At 36.1% G+C, this 17,558-nt stretch overlaps 1 protein-coding gene across 1 annotated transcript in view; it reads left to right on the top strand.

The window, feature by feature from the left end:
* Positions 1-17,558, top strand: part of LOC103535719 (N-deacetylase and N-sulfotransferase 3) — a 50,467-nt gene that overhangs the window by 19,953 nt on the left and 12,956 nt on the right. Inside the window, exons 3-5 of the mRNA XM_008501809.1 lie at positions 754-908; positions 2,660-2,845; positions 5,522-5,650. Coding sequence (XP_008500031.1) covers positions 754-908; positions 2,660-2,845; positions 5,522-5,650 — 470 coding nt within the window. The remainder of the gene's footprint in view (positions 1-753; positions 909-2,659; positions 2,846-5,521; positions 5,651-17,558) is intronic.

Here is a 17,558-nt window from a genome sequence, read left to right as displayed (position 1 = left end):
AGTCACTGGCTCCAGGTGAGGGGAAGGGCCCTACTGCTGGCTTGTTTACACCACAGGGGCAGAACTGGGCCCGTATGCTGTGACCTAAGCCATTCCTCTTCGTTAAGGTGTGGCTGCAAGGCCTGTTCCTCACACAGCATCCTTCAGGACAGGCAGGAGGGTGGCTGAAAAGACTGGAAAGACAGCCCCCAGAAGTAATTTCAGTGAGCTTCAGCCACCCTTCAAAGACACAGATTTCTGGGAACATGAATAGGCCATAATCAGAAAGCTAAGAAGTTGCACGGAAGAGAAAATAATTGTATTAGGTATAGTGCTTTGAAAAGACTGCTAGAAAAAGCATTTCCACATACCACGAAAGGAAAGGAACTTTGAAGGAGGAGTGAGTTAGTTTGAATAAGGAATATCAGAAAAGAGTTGTCAACATTTTCATTTATGTTGACTCTTAAACTGTATGTATACAATTGCCCTGATTTTATCCCTTAGCTACTCATGTAACATATACAGCACCTGTGTGAGGACAGTGTTGTACCATGCATTCAATACGCTATGAAAATGGGGTTCTCAGTCTTACGTGGCTGTAATTATTTCAGTAAAATTAATATGAACTTGGAAACATTTGAAATCCTCAGGACTTTAAATGGTCACATTTTATTATACTAATTTTGTTTTTTATATTTTCAAGCATTTGTAAGAATATAATAAAAGTAGAGACTTGAGAGATTTTTTTCCTTTTTTTTTTTTTTTCTTTTTCAGGCACTGAAGAGGAAGATGAAGGTGATGACCTCTTGTTGAGGTCGGTAGATGACTTTTGGTGGTTTCCCCACATGTGGAGTCACATGCAGCCTCATCTCTTCCACAATGAGTCATCACTGGTGGAGCAGATGATCCTCAACAAAAAGTTTGCTTTAGTGAGTTGTATTTTTGCATTTGGTACTGAATTAGTCTTCAGAAACCTATTTTGTTTGAAAATCAGTCTGTAGAATTTGTTTTCATCTCAATGAATTGAGAAAAAAGAAAGATATGATAAAGTACTTCTTGTAATCATTCTATTCACTTGATATGAAAATTCTGTATGTCTAAAGTTTGGATTTATTCTCAATTTAAGTATGTTTTGGGTTGTTGGTTTTTTTTTTGTTACTGTCTGAAAAAAATTTGCATGCAAAAATTCTTTCAGAATGAAAAATAAATATGTTTTAATTTTGTAAAGTCAATATAGATAAAAATCCTACTATTTCCATATTTCCTTAGATAAAATTTTGTCAAAAAAAGTGATTGTTTCAATTGGAAAAAAATCCAGTTTTCTGAAAGAAAAACTGTGTCAAATGACTTTGGGGAAGCACTGCATGTTAGCGTGCCACGTTTTCAAAGGGGCTTTTCTGTGGTGATGGCTAATAATTATATGTTCTCTCTGGTGACCTTCTCTCTGGGTGCAGCCAGAGTTACCCAGGTTACTCCACCCAGAGTTACTCCAACTTACCCAGGAGTGATGTGGCCTTACAAGAGTTCCAAAAGCTGCACTATAAAAAAGATTTTACTACTCAGGGTGGTAAAAATGTGTGCCATAAATTGCTAGGAGGAAATAATAATTTTACCATTTATTTAAATATAGAAAAATTAGGATTCTCAACTGAAATTAAACCATACTTAAGAGTTTTTCATATTCCTTAGTAATAAATATACTCAAAGGATGAGATCTAAGTATCAACCAGCTCTTACCTTTGCACACAAAATATGCTCACCACACAAATACAAACAATAAAAAATACCCATAAACAGAATTCAAACGTTTTACAAAGCAGTTTTCCTAAATCATTGCAACGTCACAGCATCTAATGGACACTGTATTCTGCTAATGAGACTATATAAAGAAATATCTGCTAAATACTGTTGCTTTGAAAAGTAACCTGAAAGAAAAGAGAAATTGTGTCAAAATTTACTGGAGTGTGTTGGAAACCGGGAACTGGGAAGAAAATATATTGAACATCAATAAAAGGTAGTACCAGCATGGTCAGTGTGTAAACAAGACAGGACTCTGCAAAAGCAGATGCAGTACAAAAGGCGTTTAGTCTACAACATCTGCCTATTATCCTCAGAATTTTACAAGTGGTTAATTTTTCTCTTGGTTTAAAATAACACTGGAATCACTAAGCTGTATTTTTAATATGGTTTTATATTTCAAGTGGACTAGAGGAGAAATGCAGAGACTTTCTGTGAAATTCAGATAACAATCCAAGTAATTGTGCAGGGACATTTAGTGGAAATCACATTTCTATTATTATAACTGCCAAATGCTACCTCTCGTGTCGAATATGTGCCATAAATGTTTCCTCTGAGTTATTAGTTTGTGAGCAAATTCCTAGCAAGAACTTGAAATTTTGAGTGCAGCTTTCCATTTAATATAGTGAATAAATCAATTTAAAATACATCTATATCACTCTTCCCTACATACTTATAAAAATATGTATTAAAAAGACCTTTGTGCTAAAATTCCACCATCTTCACCATGCTGCCTTCTACCTTGTTTACATACCAGCATGTTTTGATATCACCATTATTTGTGTTTCAGACCTGTTCTTGATCTCTCACAAAGAACTTGAGAAATGCCAAAACATCAAGTTTCCTAAATTTTGAAAGTAGCTGTTGTTCTGTTATGTTTTAGGAACATGGTATTCCAACTGACTTGGGCTATGCAGTGGCTCCACACCATTCTGGAGTCTATCCAGTCCATGTTCAACTTTATGATGCCTGGAAAAAGGTGTGGAATATCAGAGTTACCAGCACAGAAGAATATCCACATCTGAAGCCTGCAAGGTATAGGCGAGGCTTCATCCACAAAAATATCATGGTGAGTTGTATTTATGTTCATATTAATACCACTCAGCCATTTTATGAACAGTTTATTTTTAAGTGGAAGAGCATGGTATCCTCAAAGTTTATATTGTGGGAAGCACATATTTCTATGCATAAGCAGCAAGATATATTTGACAGTTTCTTGTTAATTAAAGTCAAGAGGTTGCTGATGATGTTACTGCTGATGAAAGTGGCATCCAGGCACCCTGCTGCTAACAACTAGCAGGCTGTTAACTGTTCTAGTCCTACTGTTAGTACTGGTTCAGAGATCTCAAGGAAAAAAATCAACTTTGCATCTTTTAACCAATATTACAAGTTAGATTTTTAGCAGGTTTTAAATTTGCATAGTTTCATTATGCAGAAAAACTCTGCAGAAGAGTTTTGCCAGTTTATGCCATCTGAATATCTGGATCTTGGTGCATAAATATTTTTTCCCCTACCATTTAAAAAGTGTTCAGGTGTCTTCATTTTGCTTCCTGCTGTACCAAATGTGAACTGTGCTTGCACTGTGGTTTTAACACCTCAGCAAAGCTTTGGGCCCAGGCACTCAGTCTGGCTGCAGGGCAAGCCCTCAGAACATTTGAGGAGAGGAAGATAGATACATACCCCATACACTCCCTGCCAGGCTGTGAAACAAACTGCTCTGTCAAGACAGCCACAAGTCAAATCACACAATTTTTCTGTATTACATCATTCACAGTGTTGTTCACTGACAGCAGGGTTTGCCAAAAGGGGTTATAAACAACTGACATGGAAGGCGTTACACTAAAACCCTCTGGTCACTGGGGCATAGGCTACTTCTGATTCACATATTGTCATCATTATCTGAACAGTGTTTCAAAACAACTTTCCAAAATACTTGGTGGTATGTTCTCAAGAAACCTTATTTTGGAGCACGTAGGAGAGCTGTGAATGGGAAAGATCCTAGTGTGTGCACTGTGTTACACCTCTGCGTGCAACAAGCAGTTTTGGACGTTAAGTGCCTTAGCACAAGACTGCTACTTAGCTTATAGCAGCATTCTGGAATTTTCCTGGTGTTACTATGGATACCACTCTTCCAAGCAAAATAATCATATTTGAAAGTTTAGATCTATTTTTGGATGAAGCAAAGTCATCTCGAGACATACAGGAAAAAAAAAGTTAGTCACCTTACAAATCTGAGCTACAGTTTGTTCTCCTCAAAGCAAAAGCTGGATGTAAAATAATGGATCTGTGGATATGCTCAGGGGGTATGAAGCATACGAGGAAGACTGACTGACTCAGAATCTCCAAAAATCTCTTTCATAAATTTTTATTAAAATGTGTCATTTTAAGTCACATAATGAGATTCAACACAAGGACACTGGGACCAAAAATGTGCTTCCAAGAACAGTCATATAAAACCACTTGTTTTGGGAGTCTCAGGCTTTCAATTCTCTAAGTCAAATATACTGATATTTTACAGCTGCAGGTGTATGGTGATAAATGCATACAGTAATAAAACTATTGTGAAAGATTTGCCAGAGCATTTCCCATTCAGTGCAGCTTCATTCCCCGCCTCTGTGAAAAATTATTCTTATATTACATCAGTGAAATTTAAAGACTTAAAAAGCATATGGAAGCTAGTAGCAAAGGTACAAATTTCATGCATTTTCTGACAGTATGGAATTTACCATATACTGGATTTACTGATAGCAGTATCCTGCACATCACAAAAAAGATGTTGAGAAATCAAACTGTGGGAAACAAAGAGTACCTACAAAACCACCGTATGTCAAGTAAGGCGCTTTTGTCGTTTAAAAATTTAAACTATCATATAATAAATATTCTAAATTAGATTAAAATGTTTGAGAACAATCCCTGTTTAAGAATAATACATGAACATCAATCCTTAGCTGTTGACTTTCAATTAGAAAATAGACATTGTTGAAATACTCTCCAGCAAATTATTTTTGAAGTCCATAGAAAATGTTTTGAAGTTCTCTTGGAAAACCTAACTGCATTATTAGTTCTCCCTATTTAAGATTGTTTTTTTAATTATTTTTTTTAAGTGTTTATTATTTTGTGACTGGTCTTACAAAACTAGCACAGTTTATGAGAAGCAAAAAGCAAATCTTCCCTACAATGTGATCATTTGATGCAAAATTCATCATTTGTCAGTGTAGAATTATTATTGGTGGTGATGCCTAAGCAGAATAAAAATTGACTTTTCAATTCCAGTTTAAATTTACAATAAAGCAATCATTCAAATACAAGTAGAACTGATTAATACAGTATAGGCTGATAATATTTTGGATTATGTTTCAAATTTAAAAATTTTTAAAGTCTTTTTAAGTCTTTTTGGATGCTATGGACAGAACTAGTTTGAGGAGGTTACTGAATTATTAAAATGACTGACTGTGATCAATCCCTAATTTCAAACAAAATGTTATGAATTTTAGGATATTATTTCATTGATAATAAAAATTCTGTTTCTTTAAGTACTATTTATTGATCTGCCAGTGTTTTCAATAAACTATATTATTATGGACTTCTGGCAAATCTGTCATGCCAACAGTTATCACAAAGGAACACTGTCCATTATGTGATACTCAAATGGCATGTATTGTTTCATTAGAAGCATAAACATTCTTGTTTTTTTAATTTCTCTTGAATGTTTTTTATTTTTTTTAATGTGTTTAAATACATTCAGGTCCTTCCTAGACAAACTTGTGGCTTATTCACCCACACAATTTTCTATAAAGAGTATCCTGGAGGCCCAAAGGAACTAGATAAAAGTATTCAAGGAGGAGAGTTATTCTTCACAGTGCTTCTCAACCCAGTAAGTACAGTGTAATTTTGATTTATTAAAAAAACAAAACCAACCAACCAAACAAAAATGCCCACCAAAACAACTAGTTAAAGGAGAAGTTTCTGAATGCTTCAAGGTTAGTCAGCTGGGTCTCCCAAACAGTAATAATTAGTTGCAGTGAGCTCTTCTGCTTTTTCAGTTTATTAATTTAAGATGTAGTAGTCTATGTTCTGCTAGCTCTCAAAGCTATTCTCTACTTTTAATTGACAGCTCTTTAATTAGTACTCCATTAGTAGCAACCTTTCTTGTTCTTCTTTGGAATAAGAACCCTGAGATAGAATTTTTTTAAAAATTCAAGTGCTAAGAACTGATATGAGACAAGTACCTCAGGTGAAGTCCATACTCCTGATTTGCCCAATTCATAATTAGAAATATTGGGAATGCTCATTGGTTTGAGAAAATTGCAAACAAGGAAGGCTTGCACTTAAACCTGTTTTGAGAATCTTCAGTTGGTGATTCATAATAACATCAAAGAAAAGATCCAAGTAAATGAACCATGTGGTTAATAAATTTACTTAACCTTTCATTTATCTTTAATAGAAGAAGAAACAACAAACAAGGCTATGAAATTACAGAATACTGGCAGAAGAGACCAGTATAGTACCTCAGAATGGCATGTTATTAGGTCAGTTGTATCAAAACCGATCTCTTAGAAAAGATTTTAGGTGAGTTTTTCATCTGAAGTCCAAATTAGACATAATTTACCCATTTCATACAAATGTAATCACTAGGACTCATTTTTTCAGAACACCAAAGGAAACAAAACACATTTCCACTCAAATCCTTTGAAATAATAGCCTGATTACTCTTTTTAAATTTTCCATAGCTTAATCAAAGTCCTAACAAAAAAAGTTGAATTCTGCCAACTACTTCAACAATTTATATGCAGGTCTTATTTTTCAGGCCTCAAATCCTTTCAGGCTCTGTTTTGGTTCTGTGAGAGCAGTAATATGTTTTGTTTTCCTTTTTCATGTTCACATAGCAGAATTAGTATGTAAATAACTTAGCCTCCTAAGCACATATCTGGTCTCCCTCCTACAGGATGGCAGTAGTCCTCGTCCTAACTTTGTATATGTCATTTCATGCAGATAATGTCAACAGAGGTGAGACCTGGAAGATTCCTTGGATGGATGGTATTGATACTATAGCAATGGTTTGGAAATACATGGATTTTAACTAAGAGTTACTAGCTTAACAAATGAGGCTTACAGGAAGATATTCAGTAACAGCATTTTAAGTCAGGACAAACTGGATTCCATATTGAAACACAGCCACAACTAAGCTAAAAAATATTTTACTAGCTTACAGCAGTAAGGAAACAGCAAAATTTATTATGGTTGCTTGAAGCATAAACCTATCAAATTAAGAGAATTAAGACAAGATAAGCAGTGAAGCAATCATTATTATTGGTATTAATCATAGAAGTTTGATCATGCCTGCCTAACATCCTTGAATGTGAGTACAGTAATGTCTTCTTACATATTACAACTTGATCTTCAATTTATGCGTTTTCATGTAGACTAGTTCTGAAAAATATAGATGGCCCCAGCGCAATACAGTCTAAAAGAACAGAAGCTAAATGCACTCTTTTCTAAAAACAAGTGCAAATGAGTGTTAGACAAAAAATAGTCTTACAAGGCAAATTGTTATAATCCTTTTACAGAGTGTTTTTGAAAAAATGATGCCTCTGGCTTTAAATATCTCCTTTTAAAGAGTTTCTAAATTTCTCAGCATTAACCTCTGTAGTAAATTTACCGTGTAGTAAATTTAAAGATCAGGGTTTGCATCTTTGTGTTTTCTAAGTATTATATGTGTATATATAACATAATTTGCAAGTCAGAGTTGGGCAAAGATTAGGCATTAAAATGAAAACAAAGTAGCTTCAGGAATTTGTCTAATTATGAAGTGGCATTTTTGATTTCATAAACTTTCCTGTGTTTTCATTAACATTACTGGGATTTCCTAAAGTGAAACACCCAGCTTTTCAGAGGATGCAAAAATTCCCATTATGATGAAGCATTTTCTGAACCTTATTTTTCACTCATGCAAAAATAAGGAGAAACATAATGTAGGAATCATTTTAATGTCCGCATAAAATAGTCTCAAAAATGAGTACATCAGTATTTAGTTTCTGAAATGGGAAAATGTGGTGTAAATTAAATTCAAATCCTTCATTGTATTTCCTGATGTAATTTGGATAACTGATCCTAAGTGAATTCAGTTTCTGATGTGTAAGTTAACCAGGTTGAGGCTTTAGAAAGCATGTATTCTACACTGAAATAAATGCCCAATTTTTCTTTGGGGTTTTGCTGTTTTATGATAGCCATGCACAAGAGAAACTCTGCTTCCTTATAGTGTGCTAGATTAACCACAGGCTGCAGAAAAAAACTCACAAAAAATGTGGGACCATATGTGCATCTGTAAGCTTTTGGCATGAGAACCAGCCTTATTGCCTTGTTCCCAGGGCATTGTACAGTCAGAAATCCTGCAGGTAAGAAAAGCATTGGGAATTCCTCTTCTGCAAATGATCTCTGCTAGTTATATTCAATATGGGAACTAAGATCTGGTTTGTTGGAGTAGCTAAACTTGTGATTGGCAAGCTGTACTCTTATGGTGTGGTGGCTGTAAAGTGATATTGACAGCTATGCCTGTTGTGTTCTGAAGGCATCTAGAAGGCTGAAGTGCCACTGAGCTGAAAAAGAGCCTAAGTAAGTAATATAGCATGCTATCTACTCTTCCAATAATTTGTGAGTCTGTATTCTGGTAAAAATCTTGCTGACTTTAGCAGCCCGTAGGCAAGATCTTATTGTATCAGGATCTTTTCACAAAATATTGTACAGGAAAAAATAAGAAAGAAAAAAGAAACCTTCAGCAATCCTGTGTTATTAGTATACTCATGTTATTTTCCCTCTGGTATCAGTTCAATAGTTGACTTGGAGGTTGTGTGACTTGTACAGCTTTAACCAAGGGATTCTGTAGCAAAGCCTAAAGGAAAACTTTTTGTTGAAGTCTTTAGTAATGAGTACCTTATCTAGGTAAAGCTTGCAGCTTGCACATGTGTTGAAATGTATTTAAGTACTGAAACTAGACTAACAGAATAACTAAGGCTATCTATTGCAAAATTATTTACTTGATATGTAACAGTACTGTTCAGTCATTAACAGGAATGTAACAAATTTGTGTGATCTGCACTTGGTGATCCTGCTTTGACAGGGGTGTTAGACTATATGATCTCTAGAAGTCCCTTCCAAACCAAAAATTTTATGATTCTGTGAAATCTGACCATCTTGGTGAGCACCTATACATGTTATGGTAGTACATTGGCATAAAGGCTATACAATATCTTTCTAGGAAAAGTGAAAATTGTGGGTGGAACAGGATTCTGCTAAGGACAGTGTTGCAGAATGCTTCCAAATGCTCCCGAAAGGTAGGGGTTGTGACCCCTTTGCTGTGCCCAACCCCATGTTTTAGGGGCCAGTTAGATCGGCCCATAATTCTGGTCCCTGCACCAGGGATTCACTGTGCTACAGGTAAACACACTGGGTGTCCAATAATATGTTATGTTGGTGTGTGGTGGCAGGGGCGTGGTCACAGAAACACTACATAAGTAAAAGTTACTGCACAATAAAGTTGAAGCTTGTTTATCAACCATATTGGTTGTGCTCTCCTTCTCCGACAGGACAGCACTGCATATTGCAGCATTTTTGCTAATGATGTATGTGTTCTTCCCTGAGAGCAGCTATTAGAGATGAGCTATTAGAACAGCTATTGTCAGATGAATGCTTGAAATTCACTCACCCGTTCTACTGGGCTCGTGGAGACTAAAGAGTAAGAAGCAAACATGTTGAACAGTTTTGTTCTCCAGGAGGCTGCACAAGTAGCAACATAAGTTGACACAAAGGCTACACAGACAACAGGAAAATGCATTCACTGTTTTATAAAATGCCTTGCTTATAGTTAAGCCAAATAAAACAGGAGTTACTTTGAACATCATGGTTTGTCCCTGTAACAGAAGAGAAAGTTTCATGTCTGTGAGTTTGTATATTTGGATTCCATAGACCGTACACAAATCAGTAATCTTAAAATGTGAATCTGCATATTTTGCAGTGTAGTCAGTGGGATTTTTCACATTTCCTCCCCACTATCATTCCTATTCACAGGATAACATTTAGGTATATCCATGTTCTTTATTTTTTTTAAGGCACTGACAAACTGTGGAAGGAATAAAATTGAAAATAATGCAGAGTTGTATAATGAAGCTGTGGAAATCCATAGTACAACATCATCCAGAACACTTTGCAGACTCAGTCTGTTGTGTAGAAGTGGAAGTAGTTGACTGAAGAGGACTATGAAGGACTGAGACTTCAATTTGAAGAGAAATCAAAATAATCAAGAATTGATTATATATGAAAAGAGGTGAAATCCAGAAACAACTATGAAATTGCATGAAGATCCTAGATAATTAACTTCTGTTACCTTTCTTGAAACAGAAAACCAGAGGATAACCAGATAAATGAGGATGGGAATTTTAGTGAGAATTGTATCAGAATCTTCCTCCAAGGTAGTGTTTTTCACAGCAAGAATTTATGAAGATTTGAAATATGGAATTAAATATGATTGGGTATTCATGCCTGTAGTAGTTGTCAAGACATGGGTTCCATGTAAACTTCCATGGTTTTTGTAACTCTTGAAAGCAAGGAAGACTTTTATAGAGGATTGTTTTTCACACATCTCCCAGCTGTACAGTATCCTGTACTTTCCTTATACGCATCTCTGATGACATCTGCTTCTCTAGACATTATGCTGCACTAGATAAAGAGGCCAAATGCAGGAGATACCTACTAGTTATATTTTTTGTTTATATATGGAAAAGCTTAGTGTTTTTCTAAGTGCAAAGTTTCAATAATAAAAATAAAATTCAGGAAGCAGATCAACAATATATCTTCTGCTTTGCATCAGTTCTTGAGATTTTATTCCTAAAGTTTATTCAAAGTTGTTATTCTCTTTGGTAAACCAAATTTTTCTTAATATAATTCTGTAACTAATGAAAGGCATTATCTAAAACAATATTGTGTGCTTCTCCTTTTCCAGTAGCATCAGTAAAAGTTAAGGTGTCTCAGTTTAACTTTGTAGAAGCCACACATAATCCAGTCCTAAAATATCCTCTCAACTATGGAAGTACAGATCAGGAGCTTTGCTATCCTGCTAGATTAATATTTCAGGGAAAACAACAGTTCATAACTTTTCTGTCCCCTAGAAAAGCAAATGGCACAGAATACAGTAAATGCATTACATGCACTTCCTCACAAAGTACTATGTGTCTACAGATCTAAAGAAAAAGGAGAATGCCCTGTGGAGACAAATTTGGTGAAAGCTTTCAAATGGTTGACAGCAAACAATGAAACCAGTGTATAGCCAGCTGTGTGCTCTCTGCGCGTTTACTGCAGTACTAATCAAGAGAGAAGACTGTTAATGGCTTAGGTCCCATGTCTACTTTATATTTAAAAAACTGTAATCTTTGTGTTAATTTAGTTCTAACTATTATTTTCCTCCAATTTTTACCTCTCTTGACATATGGTGAACTATTAAGCTAAATGACTTGCAGTAAGGGAGAAATTATCTCTTTTAGCACTGAAAATAAGAAAATATAAAATATAAAAAATAATAAGCATCATAAATATAAATATAAATATATATATATTAAAAATATTAAAAATATAAGCATCAGCAATACCTGCAGTATCTTAATGTGATGCTGCACAAGATGAATAGTCAGGCTTTGAGACTACAGAGAAAAATACAAACCCAAAGACAATCAGATTCAAATCTTCCTTTCTGTGTCTCTCTGCTGCTTTGCACGACCTTATATTTAGCAATACTGAATATGAGAGTCAGGAAAGATGGCAGACATTCTGAGAAGTGCATTGATATGCAGGTTCCTCCCTGAGCTCTGATGTTGGGAGGGTTGCTGTCAGCATTCCACAGCAGCGCCACTGGGAGCAAAGCCTGGCCCCTCCATTGGGCTGGCCCAGTTCAGTTGGTTTGGCACATCTCATCAGTGAGAAAGGCAACAATTTCATATCTTCCTTGTCTTCTAATGCCTGTTTTAGAAATTCTTGGGAGCTGCAATAATGGTTGCCATGAATTTGCCATCAGGGGGTGCAGTCAGTTTTGCCTAGCATTTTGTTGACTGCAAAATACAAGTATTCCTTGCCTTCCTCTCTGTTCTTTAAAGCCCAGCCAGAAACAGTCTGGTGTTTTGTGGGTAGTTTTGTTTGATTTATAAATCTTCCCTGGCTCCATTATATTTATAGTGGAGACGCTGCTACGTAAATCAAATTCAGCTAGCTGGCTGGCTGTCTTTGCAAGAAGATGGATCCATGGCACTATGAAACCAGCAGGACAGTCTCACCAGAAAAAAGGAAGCTGCAAGCTGGAATCTCTCTGTAGTGGAATTGAACAGTTTTACTGGTAGCATACAGGTCTAAAAGAAATCTCTCAACTATTAAAAATACATATCCAAGCATAGACTGTAATCAAATTCATTATTCTGTCTCTTTGTTAGTCTAATAGAGCAAAACTGAGTCTCTGAATACCTGAAACAAAACTTTTCTGGGTAACATGGAAGCAATATCAGAACTGCAAACAGAGTGTGCACAATGCCAGGTGAATTGGAATACAGATACCCTGAGAGTTAGATGACCTCTAAACATTTGCTTAGTAGTGAAAATATCAGCAGTATACAGAATTGGTAATGCATCTACTTCTAGTGTCTAGCATAGATCAAATAATTAATTGTCAGTCATAATTTGACTTCATTTTAAAGGGCTATGCTTCATCAAGTTGAGAGGCCTCAGTAATGCCTTTTAATGTTGTTCTAGAGACTGGAGGGTGACACAGTGCCCATAAGTACCTTCATGACTAGTTTAATAGTACAAATTTGTTCAAGGTGGAATGCCTGCAGTAGATCTAGATATGGTAAAAAATTAACCATGTGCCCAGCCCATAAGAATTTATTACCACTTCTTTTCTTATATTAACACTTCTAGTTCCAGATCAAAAATGTCAAAACAATAACATAGTAAATCCGTTTATTATTTGTTAACAAACATCATTGTCACTGCAAGTCTCTGTCATCACTCCATTTTCCTGATGCTTGTCAAAGGGGGGTGCAGCTACCTTCTGAAGAGGGAGTTTTCTCTCTGCTCTTGGGTTACAGTCTGATCCTGATAGCTTAGTACAGTGGTCTCCAAAGTAGAGTGTGTGCACCCCAGGGTGTGTGCAAGATGATCCATTTGGATGGGGACATAAAATATTGGCACTAAAATATGAAAAGGATGTTATTTTTAATAAAAATATATATATGGGGTGCATGCTTATAGAATTTTTACTGATAGGTGTGCATGATCAAAATGTTTGAAGACCACTGGTTTCGTGGACTACTGTTATATAGGCTTCTTACTCTTCTGGAGACATTTGTGCTTAGTTTGCTTTGCTCTGCTGTAGAGAGTGCCATTTCTTTTCTTTTCTTTCTTGCATTGCTACTGTAACTGAAACAAAAAGTCCTCCTGTTGCACTAAACCATTAAAGACGAATAAGCAGAAAAGGAACATGAAGACTAATAGTGAGGGGTAAATACAACTAATTAATCTGCAAACTTTGTATGTAAAATGGAGTTTGAATATGAAGGAAGGTACATTTTGTTTCTCAGAGTATATGGAAGGCAGTGGGAATATTTGCAGGTTGCCCAGCACACAAGTATCTATCAGAACACCTAGTCTGACTCCTCATAAATTATATCTGTCCTAACATAGAGAAGCTTCATAATTCACCCTTCCAGGCCTTGACAGGGAGCTTGGTAAGAAAAAAAGAATAAGGTGGGTTTTTTGGGTTTTTTTGGTTTTTATTTAGTCTTTCCTACTCTCCTTTAGTGGTTCTTCTCATCTCTGTCTTAACAAAAATAAAGACCCTTTGACTCCAACGGTAAGAAGCTGGGAACACAACCTGGTACAAACCAGCATCTGAAAGGGGGCTTTTCTTAGCCTGGGGAATGAAGGGTAACCTTCTTTTGGGAAGCAGGCACTTCTAGTTTTGTCTGGAAAACACTTGCTATCAGGATGATAGAAGCTTAGTTAGAAGGGTCCTTATTGTATAATTTTAATAGATGCAGCATCCTAATAATGTTGATTTTATAGTGATCAATATTTTTGCTTTAAATATCCAAACTGCTAAAATAACATATTTCACTAGGAGCTGGGCAACTTGCTGCATTTTCTTCATTTTGTGTGAGTTGTTTGTCAAGCATCTATTGTTTTTTCTATTCTGTACACATAAATTAGATCATGCTGGTTCGTCTTTTCTTGGTACATATGATTTAATAGAAGAAACTCAGTCTTGCTCTCAACTCTAATTTGCTGACCTAGAAACTATTGTCTCTAGTTGGGGAATGTTGTAGTATGGCACTGAGCATTCAAGAAGATAAAAGCTGTTTCTCCTGAGTGCTTGCCCTCATTTCCCTACATCTCAGCAATACTAGTCAGAATCCCAGATAAAATCAGGGATTAGGAAGGAGAGCAAAACAGTAATGACTCTCTGCCCTTTTATTCTGTGGGACAAGGAGCACAGAAATGCTGAGAAGAAGCTGAAGGGAGAGGATTATAGAGCTATCTATAAGGCAGAGTACAGGACAGCACCTTTGCTGCTGTGATCTGAAAATGGGTGGGAGTAAGAAAGGAGCTGCTTCCCAGAGACCAGATTTATTCCCAAACCATCATTTAAAAAATTCTCTGCATTCCATTTCAAGTTTCCTCCTAATGAAAGACATTAAATCCTGTGGACAATGTGCATTGAAGTGCAACCAAGATGATAGTTTGTTTATGAGGAACAGCTAAAAAAGAGTGTCCCATCTTGCACCGAGATAAAGAAAATGCTGAGATGCCCTGAGATGCCCTTATTTTAGAAGAGGACTGGGACTAATAAAATTGAATAAGCTCTTTATAACTTAAGGGAGGCTAAAATGCTGGTAGAATAAATATAAACCCATTCATTGCTGCTTCCCTATTGAAGGAATAAAGAAATAGATGAAACTTTGTTTATATTTTACAGTATTTCCCAGAGGTGCAAGATTATTGAATAAATAATCTTATTTACTAGATCTAGTCTGCTGAGATGCCCACAAAGTATTCCTTTTAGATCTGCTGATCTGATTGTAGTTTTAAGGGACTAACTCTTTAATAACATAGGTCACTATTAGCTGGCACAGGAAAAGTAATTGTTCCCATTAGTTAGGACTTCTTTGAACATGGCATGATAGAATGAAACAAAGCATCATAAGTCATTATGGAAAGCAAAAAGTAAAAATTATGTTTTGTCTTGGTGTGAGACTGCACACCCACGAATAGGAGTCTCCCATTGCATTGGGTTCCTTCCAACACAATTCTATGAGTTTCCATCCTTCTGCACATCTTGGTGGGCAAGCAGAGAAATGGATAGCAGCACACCATCCCCTGCAACTGGACCAGTGCCAAATCCCTCAAAATGACACTTGGACATCATTTTCTCCTTATAGCCAGGGAACCTGGAGGATCAGTTTATATATCTCTCCCAGTGCTATGGTCATGTAGTTCTCATCTACAAGCTAGCAGGAACTCCCCCCAGAGTAGGAGCAAGTGGCTTGCAGGTTGGCACCACCTACCATGAGCCATCTCTAGCAGGGATCACTGGGGTGCAAAGCAGCCCAAGATCCTTCTCAGACCAATGTGAATATGGCCATTGCAGATTCAGCCTCTTGTTAGTCACATGGGATGCTAGCTTAGTTGGTAAAGACCTTTTGCATCTTGAAAGTAAGTAAGGGTAAGTAGTTCCCAGATCAGTTCAGGTCATTTAAACTTTGGACCAGCAGTATTTCATTGTTCTGTAAAGCACAGGACTGCAGTTTGCTAATTTTACACAGGTAGTGATTTTGCTAAGAATTTGTACAGTATCAACAGGAGGGGAATACATTTTTTTCAGATTTTCTTGGAAGATCTCAGTTGTTCTGTAATACTTTTGATGCCATATAGAAGTAAAAGAGACGTTTTCTACAATGTATAGTTGTATATTAGTTCATGCATTTAGTTACACTATGAACTTCTTTGCAAGATTGTCATCTATGTTTTAAACCAGCATTTTATAATCTTTTCTTGTGCTGTAAATAATTAACTGTAAAGTATTTGACATTAAAACAAACAAAGCCTGAAAATATGGGAACCAAAATCTCTAATTTTTTTCATTGATAGCTCCATATGCTGGAAATTATTTATGATATATGTCTGATCAATTTTTCAGCCTCCACTCTGACATTCTTAAAATTATACTGATATTTCATCAGGGAAAGAATAATAAATATTTTCACTGAACTAGCAATCTCTTCAAGTTCTCATACTTGTTCTTCCAGTGCAGCACTGTGGTTGTTGGCATGCGAGGATTTGCCAGGAGGTTAACTGGCATTATAAATGCCAGAGGTTAGCCCATATGTAGGAAAGAAAGAGGCTGTCAACAAAAGAAGTTGACCTTTTTCACAGAAACCCTCTGATTGTATCTTTGTTGAGAACAGCATAGTCCTATGGCTGGTCTGTTTCATCTTGAGAAGTGAAAGAAAAAAGGAAACTTGAAAAGGTTACATTTGGCAAAATGCTTGTTATTGGCTGCCTAAAGGAGACAGTTGTTGTTTTTTTTTCTTTCAGTCTCAGTCCTATCTGAAAAGAGTTTGTATTCTGATGATTTAGCAGTGTCTATCTTCAAATGTTATGTGAGTCAGACAAAAGGAACCACTCAGCCAAGCCAAATGATGTCACCAAATGACACTGTTAAAACAGATTTTCTGTCCACTCACTGCAAGTATGTAGTGTTGCACCTAGGTATTAAAAAATAGAAGTTCAATAGCTTTGAAGGGTTTATATCAAAGGAAGCCAGTGCTTAAATGCTCTGAAACAAAAGAATACAGCGGCAAGATTCCAGTTTTTCATTATTTTCTCTTTCCTTTTTTAAAACTGAAGGCTGTAATTCCTTTTAGAAAAGATTAATTTCAGCTCCTGAACTAATTTCAGAATTATGGCTATGGAAGAATTTTACTTTTTAAAATGGCTTATATGAAGTTTTACTTTAAATAGAAATTTCCCATTCGTGGCATTAGCAGATTTATTTATAAATAGAGTCAGGTTTCTATTTTTTTAATGGAAATTAGTCTGGAGAATTTATCTTAGGCGAGTTCTCATATTTAGAAAAAGAACTTAAATTAAAAAATAGCTGCTAGGGGTGCAGGGCTTTGCATATTTTATTGTGAGAACAGACTGTTTCATCAGTGAACAATTACTTTTTAAATGGATCATTTTGCAAAACAGAAGTTTCAGTCTTCAGTGCTTCCTCAGTCCCCAAGAGACAGCCTTCGGTCTGTGTATTCCTCCTCTGCTCATCAGCATGGCCTTCCTGCACCCAAAGCACCCAAACATACCCTTGCTGTGACAAACCTTCACAGCAAGTATCACTTCCATTGGGAGTGGGAGTGCATTTGGACCAAGGGCTGTAGCAGAGAGGATCTGAACCATTTCACAGTAAGGTGTTAGAAGAGCAAAGTACAAGGAGCCCTACAACTGATGAGATATTGAGCTTTTTATTATTATTATTTTTGTTTTATTTGAGTGCAATTACTCGATCAGGTTTGAGCTTTTGTTTTAAGTTTTTGTTTGTTTCTGTGTATGATTCCATCGTCTGCCCAGTACTTGCAGAGTAGTTTTGTATAAAAGATGAGCTACTTACCCTATAAAACTTAGAGCTGGAGCAACAAGATTTAAATCCCACCAATACAGGTCAGCTATTCTCTCGGTCTTTGACTTCTCTG

This window comes from Calypte anna, chromosome 4B (assembly GCF_003957555.1).
Source record: "Calypte anna isolate BGI_N300 chromosome 4B, bCalAnn1_v1.p, whole genome shotgun sequence".
In the NCBI taxonomy this organism is placed as follows: Eukaryota; Metazoa; Chordata; class Aves; order Apodiformes; family Trochilidae; genus Calypte; species Calypte anna.
Note: the sequence above shows the minus strand (reverse complement) of the source record. Positions and strands in the feature narration are given on the sequence as shown.